The sequence below is a fragment of the Haliotis cracherodii genome, unplaced genomic scaffold, assembly GCF_022045235.1.
Source record: "Haliotis cracherodii isolate W230 unplaced genomic scaffold, xgHalCrac1.p SCAF_2, whole genome shotgun sequence".
Lineage (NCBI taxonomy): Eukaryota > Metazoa > Mollusca > Gastropoda > Lepetellida > Haliotidae > Haliotis > Haliotis cracherodii.
Window position 1 is genome coordinate 67,206,356 of NW_027266275.1, and position 12,526 is coordinate 67,218,881.

Here is a 12,526-nt window from a genome sequence, read left to right on the forward strand (position 1 = left end):
GTAGAACACAGGGTATGTAGAACACAGCAGGTACGTAGTCCACAGTGGGTACATAGAACACAGGGTATGTAGAACACAGCAGGTATGTAGTTCACAGTGGGTATGTAGAACACAGCAGGTACGTAGAACACAGGGTATGTAGAACACAGCAGGTACGTAGTCCACAGTGGGTACATAGAACACAGGGTATGTAGAACACAGCAGGTATGTAGTTCACAGTGGGTATGTAGAACACAGGGTATGTAGAACACAGCAGGTACGTAGTCCACAGTGGGTACATAGAACACAGGGTATGTAGAACACAGCAGGTACGTAGTCCACAGTGGGTACATAGAACACAGGGTATGTAGAACACAGCAGGTATGTAGTTCACAGGGTATGTAGAACACAGCAGGTATGTAGTTCACAGTGGGTATGTAGAACACAGCAGGTACGTAGAACACAGGGTATGTAGAACACAGCAGGTACGTAGAACACAGGGTATGTAGAACACAGCAGGTATGTAGTTCACAGTGGGTATGTAGAGCACAGTGAGTACTTAGAACACAGGGTATGTAGAACACAGCAGGTATGTAGAACATAGCAGGTATGTAGTCCACAGTAGGTACGTAGAAAACAGGGTATGTAGAACACAGCAGGTATGTAGTTCACAATGGGTATGTAGTCCACAATAGGTACGTAGAACACAGGGTATGTAGAACACAGCAGGTATGTAGTTCACAGTGGGTATGTAGTCCACAGTAGGTACGTAGAACTCAGAGTGTATGTAGAACACAGCAGGTATGTAGTTCACAGTGGGTATGTAGTCCACAGTGGGTATGTAGAACACAGTGGGTACGTAGAACACAGCAAGTACGTAGAACACAGCAGGTACGTAGAACACAGCAGGTACGTAGAACACAGTTGGTAGCAGTACTGGTATATGGTCTCTGATGAAACTTTGCATGAATGATCCCAGCTATACTGTTTCCAACACTACAGAAGTTGTTCTCCACGAAAAGTGCCATGTCTTCATGTTCTCCCAACTTCTAAATGCCAGTCAAAGACTTGACCTTCACTACTGTCCATTTCAACAGAGTGTCAACAGCCTGTCTGTGGAAACAAGAAAGGTTGTGAAAGGCCACCACTCACGCAAGACTGCAGCTTTTGTTCGGGTGAGTCAATGAACAACATTAATTAAAGAACTTATATAAAAGAGGCCCTATGATCTACACCCCAGTTTCAGTCCAGATGTTGCAGCTTGGGCTGTGAGATAGGGTTGGGACGAGTCCAAATTTACTACCCAGGTACCCGACGCCCTATTACGCGACCCTACTTGGGTACCCACTGTAGGTATCAAGAGTTGGGAACAAAATGTCTGATTGGGAATTGTTTTAATGCAGCCCTGGCTAAGACTATTTACATACATGTATCAAGCAATCAGATCATGTGTGCACTAAACTTGACTGAAGCTTTAACTTTGCTCAAACATTCACAAGTCAAAAGGAATGTGTGCATCGTCAGAAAGAAATGTTAACATTAGCAACTTTTAGTGTAACCTTTGAGCTATAGGGAGTTTTTGTCATTAAACAATACATCACGTGACTAACCACAGTCCGGGTAGTACTGTGGGTACCCGGGCCCTACTCAGTACCCACCCGACCCAGGTAACTGAGTTACCCATGCCCTACCGTGAGACATCACCTCTGTGTGATTAGGGTTATCATTACCTGGTGGATCCACATTGTACATTTTACAAATATTGGTATTGAATGAAATGAAGCACCTTTTACAAGAATACCAATTGATTGAACATAATAACACTTTAACTGCGCCTTGGACTTTAGACAAGTCATTACAAGACTGCATGCATATGAACATATGAGTGCTCTATTTTATACATCTGTGTGGAGGGGGTACACATAATACACGACATGTTTTTTCCCCAATACAAAGACATAGCCATGTGCACCTAACACCAGAAATACTGTGTCAACAAGTCGATACTGAAGTACGTTAATCCTTTTTCTTACACTATCTGGTTATAAAAAAGTGACTGGACTTTGTGTTTATAATCTATTTTATCAGTTATAGTCAAAATTTCATTCAGTATTATTTACATTAATTTCAATGAAATCATGTGTGAACTAATCGGCAGATCACACCAACAGTAACCGTGATTAGATAAACTTTGCTATTGACGCCTTGGTACAACATACAATGAAAAGATACATGTTCTTGAACATTTAAGGCGTGTTCAGCGTACAGCTTCATCACAATCCCATCGCTTCAGTCCGTCGTGTCCCAGCTGCAGCTGTACCTTGTGTCTGGCCAGGTGGCGCTGCTCAACCAGTGCTTCTCCCAGGGTAGGTGTGTCACAGACAGTGGCTGCTCAACCAGTACTTCTCCCAGGGTAGGTCTCGTTCAGACAGTGACTGCTCAACCAGTGCTTCTCCCAGGGTAGGTGTGTCACAGACAGTGGCTGCTCAACCAGTACTTCTCCCAGGGTAGGTCTCGCTCAGACAGTGACTGCACAACCAGTGCTTCTCCCAGGATAGGTGTGTCACAGACAGTGGCTGCTCAACCAGTGCTTCTCCAAGGGTAGGTGTGTCACAGACAGTGACTGCACAACCAGTGCTTCTCCCAGGGTAGGTGTGTCACAGACAGTGGCTGCTCAACCAGTGCTTCTCTCAGGGTAGGCCTCGCTCAGACAGTGGCTGCTCAACCAGTGTTTCTCCAAGGGTAGGTCTCGCTCAGACAGTGACTGCTCAACCAGTGCTTCTCCCAGGGTAGGTCTCGCTCAGACAGTGGCTGCTCAACCAGTGTTTCTCCCAGGGTAGGTCTCGCTCAGACAGTGACTGCACAACCAGTGCTTCTCCCAGGGTAGGTCTCGCTCAGACAGTGACTGCTCAACCAGTGCTTCTCCCAGGGTAGGTCTCGCTCAGACAGTGGCTGCTCTACCAGTGTTTCTCCCAGGGTAGGTCTCGCTCAGACAGTGACTGCTCAACCACTGCTTCTCCCAGGGTAGGTCTCTCTCAGACAGTGGCTGCGTAACCAGTGCTTCTCCCAGGGTAGGTCTCGCTCAGACACTGACTGCACAACCAGTGCTTCTCCCAGGGTAGGTCTCGCTCAGACAGTGACTGCACAATCAGTGCTTCTCCCAGGGTAGGTCTTGCTCAGACAGTGACTGCTCAACCACTGCTTCTCTCAGGGTAGGTGTGTCACAGACAGTGACTGCAGAACCAGTGCTTGTCCCAGGGTAGGTCTCTCTCAGTAGCTAAGGTACTATGGCACTACTTGGTACATGGTAGGGGTTGGACAGTACACTAACAGTGCCATCTGATACGTATCCCAATACCTTGCTCACCGTCCGATACGTATCACAATACTTCACATGCTCTTATCTGTGGTGTGTAAGTCATCAGACATGATTGCCAAAAACCTGACGCACTAAAGATTTACAGTTGGCAGTGTCAAGTATGGTGCAATGGATGAAAATATTTATGTTTTCACAGCCAACTTTCACTACTAATTTGTCTTTGGTATAACATTTATTAAAGCAAACATATAAGGTATGACTTGATATTTTTTATTTATTGCGTGACTGTGATCAATACTTGTAATAAGACTGTGGAACGTTGCTCACAATATCAATCACTGGATTGTCTGGTTCAGACTTGATTTTGTACAGGTTGCCGTCATATAGCTGGAATATTGTTGAGTGCAACAGTGAATAACAAGCATGCACACGGACGCACACATGCACGCACGCACCCACGCATGCACGCACGCACACACGCACGCACACACACACACACACATACTTTGGAGTGTCCCACGAAACAATGAGCATGCGCACTCACGCACACACACGCACACACACATGCACTTTGGAGAGACCCCTGTAAGTGCACACACACAACACGCGCACACACTAAATGCGTACACTCCCCTGTCCCTGTACAAGTGATTTACAGTCATGAGATACTCCACTGTGTGTTCCAGGAGATGCATTCTTCAAAGCAGCTATATCCCTTATCCCCGATGTTCCTCGTATCCTGGAGACTGAAGGGAAGAAGTCCTCGGAACCCTTCTTACTGGACTTCATATACAACTTCGTGTCCACCCTGCTTGTCACACCGGTAGGTCCTATGGCTGTTGTCCTATGGCTGTTGTCCTATGGCTGTTGTCCAATGGCTGTTGTCCTATGGCTGTTGTCCTATGGCTGTTGTCCTATGGCTGTTGTCCAATGGCTGTTGTCCTATGGCTGTTGTCCAATGGCTGTTGTCCTATGGCTGTTGTCCTATGGCTGTTGTCCTATGGCTGTTGTCCAATGGCTGTTGTCCTATGGCTGTTGTCCAATGGCTGTTGTCCTATGGCCGTTGTCCAATGGCCGTTGTCCTATGGCTGTTGTCCTATGGCTGTTGTCCTATGGCTGTTGTCCAATGGCTGTTGTCCTATGGCTGTTGTCCTATGGCTGTTGTCCTAGTAATGTTACTGAAATCCCAGCTTCATCACTGTTTGTTTGACCATGTGTGAAGTTGGGTTGAATTTCTCCTCAGTACCCTGCACTGGTTAAAAGGCAGCTAGGGTGGTCAGGTAGCCTAGTGGGTAACGTATTTGCTCATCACGCCAAAGGCCCGGGTTTGATTCCCCACATGGTTAAAATGTGTGAAGCAAATTTCAGGTGTTCCCCCGCAGTGATCTGCTGGAATTTTGCTAAAATCGGCGGAAAACTATATTCACTCTCTCACTCTTTCACTCACTCACTCACTCACTCACTCACTCACTCACCATAAGGTAGCTAGAATGGCTATGACAGTATACTACCTATCCAACTGCTGACATGGCTATGCTGAATAGCAATTAATACATTGCTTTCAAAAAAGATCATAATCTTTATTCATTGCCAGTAGATCTTACCTCTCCTATTTAAATATGACCAATAGGGATTCCTGGGTAGAATTAGTCCCCAGCAACCTATGCTGGTAATAAAAATCGACTTTGTGGGTTGTCCGACTCAGTGACTTGATTGATTGTGTGTCAACATACCCAGACAGCATGGATCGTTGCTCACAATATCAGTCACTGGATTGTCTGATCCAGACTCATTTATTTACAGGCCACTGTCATATAGCTGGAATATTGTTTAATGCAGCGTTAAACAACCAACACACAACACAAATACACAATATCTGGCATTTAATGGAAGTGGAAGATCTGATAACAAGCGAGGAACTCATTTGCGAGGAAAGTAAACACTATTATTCAAACAGAATTGTTACGGGTGCTTCTCTCAGCCCTTTTCTGGTGTCCCCCGCCGTGATCTTGCTGGAATATTCAAAATGGTGTAAACTTACACCGTTTTGAATATTCCAGCAAGATCACGGCGGGGGACACCAGTAACGGGCAGTCCTGTTTCATAATTTCCTGTAAAGTCATACTCACTCACTCACTCACTCACTCACTCACTTGTTTCAGGACAACCCAGAGGCAGGAGTGATGTATCTGTTGAGAGGGCTGCTGAACGTGCTACAGGACTACACCTGGGACAACAGCAGCGACGCCCGAGCCCTCGTGTACACTCGAGTCATCGCCATGTTGTCTGCCAGTTGCCAGGAAAAGTATCCCTACCATATTGACAAAGGTAAGCACGAGTACAGAGCATTAGGACATCTGTGTCAGTTCATCAGTAGGATGATTATATATAAACAGAATTTATTCTCAAATTACAAAGGGGTGGTGGGGTAGCTTCATGGCTAAAGCGTATATTGCTCAAAGCAGCGTTAAACCAAACTTACTCCCTTACTTATATTACAAATTTAACCGAATCAATAAGATTTCACCCAGAACGCTACTGTCCAGATTGAGCAGTCGGGTAGCCTAGTGGTTAAAGTGTTCACTCATCACGCTGAAGTCCAGGGTTCAGTTCCCGACATGGGTACAATGTGTGAAGCCCATTTCTGGTGTCCCCTCCATGATATTGCTGGAATATTGCTAAAAGCAGTGTAAAACCATACTCACTCTCTCACTGTCCAGATTATCTGGGTTTTACTATTCTTCCACAAGTAATTTGACCAGTTTTCATTTGATTTTTCAGAGCCAAGATTCTTAGTGATGTGATTTTGAAAAATGTTTTATCAAACCATGGGTTGAGTTGTATATGTCAATATAAAAAATAGTGTCCTATTGCCAAAATGTGCTGATACCTGACCACAAATATGTATCTTTTGTAGTTGTGTAATTTTCAAATCTTTTTACCAGCTTATCAGAGTCTGTATTTTATAGAGAAGATGTACAGGCTATAAGATGTACAGGCTATAAGATGTACAGGCTATAAGATGTACAGGCTATAATATATACAGGCCATAAGATGTACAGGCTATAATATATACAGGCTATAAGATGTACAGGCTATAAGATATACAGGCTATAAGATGTAAGGCTATAATATATACAGGCTATAAGATGTAAGGCTATAAGATGTACAGGCTATAAGATGTACAGGCTATAAGATGTACAGGCTATAAGATGTACAGGCTATAAGATGTACAGGCCATAAGATGTACAGGCCACAAGATGTACAGGCTATATGATGTACAGGCTATAAGATGTACAGGCCATAAGATGTACAGGCCATATGATGTACAGGCTATAATATGTACAGGCTATAAGATGTACAGGCTATAATATATACAGGCTATAAGATGTACAGGCTATAACATATACAGGCTATAAGATGTACAGGCTATAAGATGTACAGGCCATAAGATGTACAGGCCATAAGATGTACAGGCTATATGATGTACAGGCTATAATATGTACAGGCTATAAGATGTACAGGCTATAATATATACAGGCTATAAGATGTACAGGCTATAAGATGTACAGGCTATAAGATGTACAGGCTATAATATATACAGGCTATAAGATGTACAGGCTATAATATATACAGGCTATAAACATATACAGGCTATAAGATGTACAGGCTATAAGATATACAGGCTATAAGATATACAGGCTATAAGATGTACAGGCTATAAGATGTACAGGCTATAAGATGTACAGGCTATAATATATACAGGCTATAAGATGTACAGGCTATAAGATGTACAGGCTATAATATGTACAGGCTATAAGATGTACAGGCTATAAGATATACAGGCTATAATATGTACAGGCCATAAGATGTACAGGCCATAAGATGTACAGGCTATATGATGTACAGGCTATAATATGTACAGGCTATAATATATACAGGCTATAATATATACAGGCTATAAGATGTACAGGCTATAACATATACAGGCTATAAGATATACAGGCTATAAGATGTACAGGCCATAAGATGTACAGGCCATAAGATGTACAGGCTATAAGATGTACAGGCTATAATATATACAGGCTATAAGATGTACAGGCTATAAGATATACAGGCTATAAGATGTACAGGCTATAAGATATACAGGCTATAAGATATACAGGCTATAAGATGTACAGGCAGGCTATACGATGTACAGGCAGGCTATAAGATGTACAGTCTATAAGATATACAGGCAGGCTATAAGATGTACAGGCTATAAGATATACAGGCTATAAGATGTACAGGCTATAAGATGTACAGGCTATAAGATATACAGGCTATAAGATGTACAGGCTATAAGATATACAGGCTATAAGATGTACAGGCCATAAGATGTACAGGCTATAAGATGTACAGGCTATAAGATGTACAGGCTATAAGATGTACAGGCTATAAGATGCTATAAGATATACAGGCTATAATATATACAGGCTATAAGATGTACAGGCTATAAGATGTACAGGCTATAAGATGTACAGGCCATAAGATGTACAGGCTATATGATGTACAGGCTATAAGATGTACAGGCTATATGATGTACAGGCCATAAGATGTACAGGCCATAAGATGTACAGGCCATAAGATGTACAGGCTATATGATGTACAGGCTATAAGATGTACAGGCTATATGATGTACAGGCTATAAGATGTACAGGCTATAATATGTACAGGCTATAAGATGTACAGGCTATAAGATGTACAGGCTATAAGATGTACAGGCTATATGATGTACAGGCTATAAGATGTACAGGCTATATGATGTACAGGCTATAAGATGTACAGGCTATAAGATGTACAGGCTATAATATGTACAGGCTATATGATGTACAGGCTATAAGATGTACAGGCTATAAGATGTACAGGCTATAATATGTACAGGCTATAAGATGTACAGGCTATAAGATCTACAGGCTGTAAGATGTACAGGCTGTAAGATCTACAGGCTATAAGATGTACAGGCTATAAGATCTACAGTCTATAAGATGTACAGGCTATAAGATGTACAGGCTATAAGATGTACAGGCTATAAGATGTACAGGCTATAAGATGTACAGGCTATAAGATGTACAGGCTATAAGATCTACAGTCTATAAGATGTACAGGCTATAAGATGTACAGGCTATAAGATCTACAGGCTATAAGATGTACAGGCTATAAGATCTACAGTCTATAAGATGTACAGGCTATAAGATGTACAGGCTATAAGATGTACAGGCTATAAGATGTAAAGGCTATAAGATATACAGGCTATAAGATCTACAGTCTATAAGATGTACAGGCTATAAGATGTACAGGCTATAAGATCTACAGTCTATAAGATGTACAGGCTATAAGATGTACAGGCTATAAGATGTACAGGCTATATGATGTACAGGCCATAAGATGTACAGGCCATAAGATGTACAGGCCATATGATGTACAGGCTATAAGATGTACAGGCTATATGATGTACAGGCTATAAGATGTACAGGCTATAATATGTACAGGCTATAAGATGTACAGGCTATAAGATGTACAGGCTATAAGATGTACAGGCTATATGATGTACAGGCTATAAGATGTACAGGCTATATGATGTACAGGCTATAAGATGTACAGGCTATAAGATGTACAGGCTATAATATGTACAGGCTATATGATGTACAGGCTATAAGATGTACAGGCTATAATATGTACAGGCTATAAGATGTACAGGCTATAAGATCTACAGGCTGTAAGATGTACAGGCTGTAAGATGTACAGGCTATAAGATGTACAGGCTATAAGATCTACAGGCTATAAGATGTACAGGATATAAGATGTACAGGCTATAAGATGTACAGGCTATAAGATGTACAGGCTATAAGATGTACAGGCTATAAGATCTACAGTCTATAAGATGTACAGGCTATAAGATGTACAGGCTATAAGATCTACAGGCTATAAGATGTACAGGCTATAAGATGTACAGGCTATAAGATATACAGGCTATAAGATGTACAGGCTATAAGATGTACAGGCTATAAGATATACAGGCTATAAGATCTACAGTCTATAAGATGTACAGGCTATGAGATGTACAGGCTATAAGATCTACAGTCTATAAGATGTACAGGCTATAAGATGTACAGGCTATAAGATGTACAGGCTATAAGATGTACAGGCTATAAGATGTACAGGCTGTAAGATCTACAGGCTATAAGATGTACAGGCTATAAGATATCCAGAGAACACTCGTGGAATGTATGTACATGTCACTCCAAGAACTACGTTCCTTGTTCCAGTTGATTCCAATGATGCACTGTATGGATCGGACCCCAAGTTTGTGATGGAGGTGGAGAAAATGTGCAGCATGCTGGTGGAACAGGTCCTCAACCACCTGAAAACTCTCTCCAGCCCAGAGGTGAGTCAGATACAGCCCACAGTCTTACTTGAGTGAGTGAGTACTAAAGTACTCACGGAAATGAAAAAAAACTGTTTTTTCGACCTCAGATCTTAAATTATTGCAGTTAAAATACAAAATATGCAAATATTCAAACAACTAAATTAGTACTAATTGGGCCGTGGCACAAATACAGCGTATCAAATGTTTTTATGCCTTTTTACACGTAAAAGTGTGTAAAAATGTGAATAAAACAGACTATTGTGAAACAGGGCATAACCAGGGGTAAGTAGATCAAGGTGACCTTGACGACAGGTGAGAACAGGTGCGTAATGCCTATAGTCTGTTTCTGCTATGTCAATTTGGACTTAGTTTTATTTTTGAATGTTGAAAGTGCCGACAAATTACCTCCTGTAAAGTACATTTTGTTTTGTTCACTGAGATCAAACTAGCAAATCCAGACTAGTACTTTTTGAGTTGTTTTGTTATGTCGTATTTACAGCTATGTAACACTTTGTGTCGATTTTTAAATTGAGAAAAACAGGGTTTTTTTCATTTCCGTGAGTACTTTATTTTACCCCGCTTTTAGCAATATCATGGCAGCGGACACGAGAAATGGGCTTCACACATTGTACCCATGTGGGGAATCAAACCCGGGTCTTCGGTGTGACAAACAAACACTTCAACCACTAGGCTACCCACTGCCCCCAATCTTGCTTAAGTTTCACTTATGTTTTCAGTTCAACCTTCCATAGAAGTTTTACAACTTTGTGGAGAACTTCTGATTTCTTGTATTAGTGACGGTGTAAGAATCTACATGCAATAAATCAGAAGTTGTTATCCATGAAGTTGTATGACTTAAGGAAGGTTGAACTGAAAACATAAGTTGTACGTTTTCTCATTTACTCACCAACTTATAGAATGCCAATCAAACTGTTCCATAGAAGTCAGTGTGGGCCAAGTGATTTCCACCAGCCTTTGTATTGAAGCTTGAATGTTCCTCTGGTTTCAGAGTGCCAAACGTCAGAGTGCAGTGGCCTTTGACTTGGTGAATGTAATCCTTGCACAGGGTGACATAAGTAAGCCGAATCTGGCCACTCTTGTCATCAATCTTTGGACACTGGCACAGAAACATGGCCAGGTGGACACCAAACTCAGGGTGAGTACTTGGGGGAAGGGATCTGTGGCAGCTGAAAACAGAGCTTCTTTCCAACACAGTAAACATCTGACAACCTTAACATCAAGAGGCAGCACTCACAGTAGTGGCAGCTGGTGTAAGTCTATAGCAGCTGGTGTAAGTCTGGTAGCTGGTGTAAGTCTGTAAGTCTGTGACAGCTGACATAAGTCTGTAAGTCTGCCACAGCTGGTGCAAGTCTGTAAGTCTGTGGCAGCTGACGTAAGTCTGTGGCAGCTGGTGTTAGTCTGTATGTCTGTAGCTGCTGGTGTAAGTCTGTGGCAGCTGGTGTAAGTCTGTGGCAGCTGACGTAAGTCTGTAAGTATGCCACAGCTGGTGACAGTCTGTAAGTCTGTGGCAGCTGGTGTAAGTCTATGGCAGCTGGTGTAAGTCTGTGACAGCTGGTGTAAGTCTGTGGCAGCTGGTGACAGTCTGTAAGTCTGTGGCAGCTGGTGTAAGTCTATGGCAGCTGGTGTAAGTCTGTGACAGCTGGTGTAAGTCTCTGGCAGCTGGTGACAGTCTGTGGCAGCTGGTGTAAGTCTATGGCAGCTGGTGTAAGTCTGTGACAGCTGGTGTAAGTCTCTGGCTATTCTGAATGAGAGTTTGGCAGTGAGTTGACCTCATATGTTAGGCCACCAGAGTTAGTGCTCTATACACAAGGATGAGAATGGATATTTTCCTTTTCAGCTGAAACTTCCTTTGCAATGGAGTGTTTGGGGGAAGCCATGAGATTTTAACAAATTTCTGGTCACTAAAATTCGCGGATCCGCGGAAGATTCTCACCCCTGTATACAGTTCCTGTTACCAGTAAATTCTAATTTGATTGGATGGATATTATTAGCTATGATTGTATCATTTGAGTAGACCCAAATCAAAGCTTTTGGCCTGGTTATTATCGTAATACGGTGGTGACGTGATATAGTGGATAATGGAAGATGCACAATTGTGTTTCAGAACCGCGTCCTGGTCTATGTGAAGAGGAGAGCAGCAAGTGGGAAAGTGGAAGGTTTCCAAGAGATATACAGCAAACTCTCATGAGCCAGTGTTCAAAGCATTAGCACAGAATACATTGAAAACTTGAGGTAATTTGTCAGCTTCATGTGCAATCCTTTTGGTTTTAATCAGCATTCAACGTAGGGAAGAAAACAATGAAGGAATGATGAACAATTTGAGTAGACAAATTAATCACCATGTTATGATTATATCAAGGTCTTTACATGTTTCTTACATGTGTGTATATAGCTAAATATGTATGTATCATGATCACCATGCCGCTGTTAGAACTTGACAGCTAAATGATGATGTGCCCCCAAGTCTGTTCCAGTGCAATGTGTTATGCTGTAAATAAAGATATTCCGCACATACCTCCACAGCTGTTTGTTACTGAAGTGCCAACACAATGGTCATATTGGTCAGTATACTTCAATTCTCATGTTTTCTCATTAAATCATAAATGTGCACAGATGTGTCACATACCCAACTACACATAAAGCCTGGTATTGGGTCATCCTACAGATCTTTTCTGCATTACCTTGATTCTCTTGTTTAAACACATTTTAAAAATTATGCAATAGATTCTTGGTCTGTGCCCAAAACATTTGAGACACTAATCCAAAAATGTCTCTTAGCATAATTTTCATCAGAATTG

General features: G+C 42.0%; 1 protein-coding gene across 1 annotated transcript in view; it reads left to right on the plus strand.

Annotated features, from left to right (window-relative positions):
• The window catches only part of LOC139468392 (VPS35 endosomal protein-sorting factor-like), a 39,689-nt gene extending 27,457 nt beyond the window's left edge, over window positions 1–12,232 (plus strand). The window contains exons 20-26 of the mRNA XM_071250336.1: window positions 1,077–1,154; window positions 2,231–2,345; window positions 3,985–4,121; window positions 5,461–5,626; window positions 9,607–9,725; window positions 10,717–10,863; window positions 11,833–12,232. Coding sequence (XP_071106437.1) covers window positions 1,077–1,154; window positions 2,231–2,345; window positions 3,985–4,121; window positions 5,461–5,626; window positions 9,607–9,725; window positions 10,717–10,863; window positions 11,833–11,916 — 846 coding nt within the window. The 3' untranslated portion in view covers window positions 11,917–12,232. The remainder of the gene's footprint in view (window positions 1–1,076; window positions 1,155–2,230; window positions 2,346–3,984; window positions 4,122–5,460; window positions 5,627–9,606; window positions 9,726–10,716; window positions 10,864–11,832) is intronic.
• Window positions 12,233–12,526: the final 294 nt, after the last annotated feature.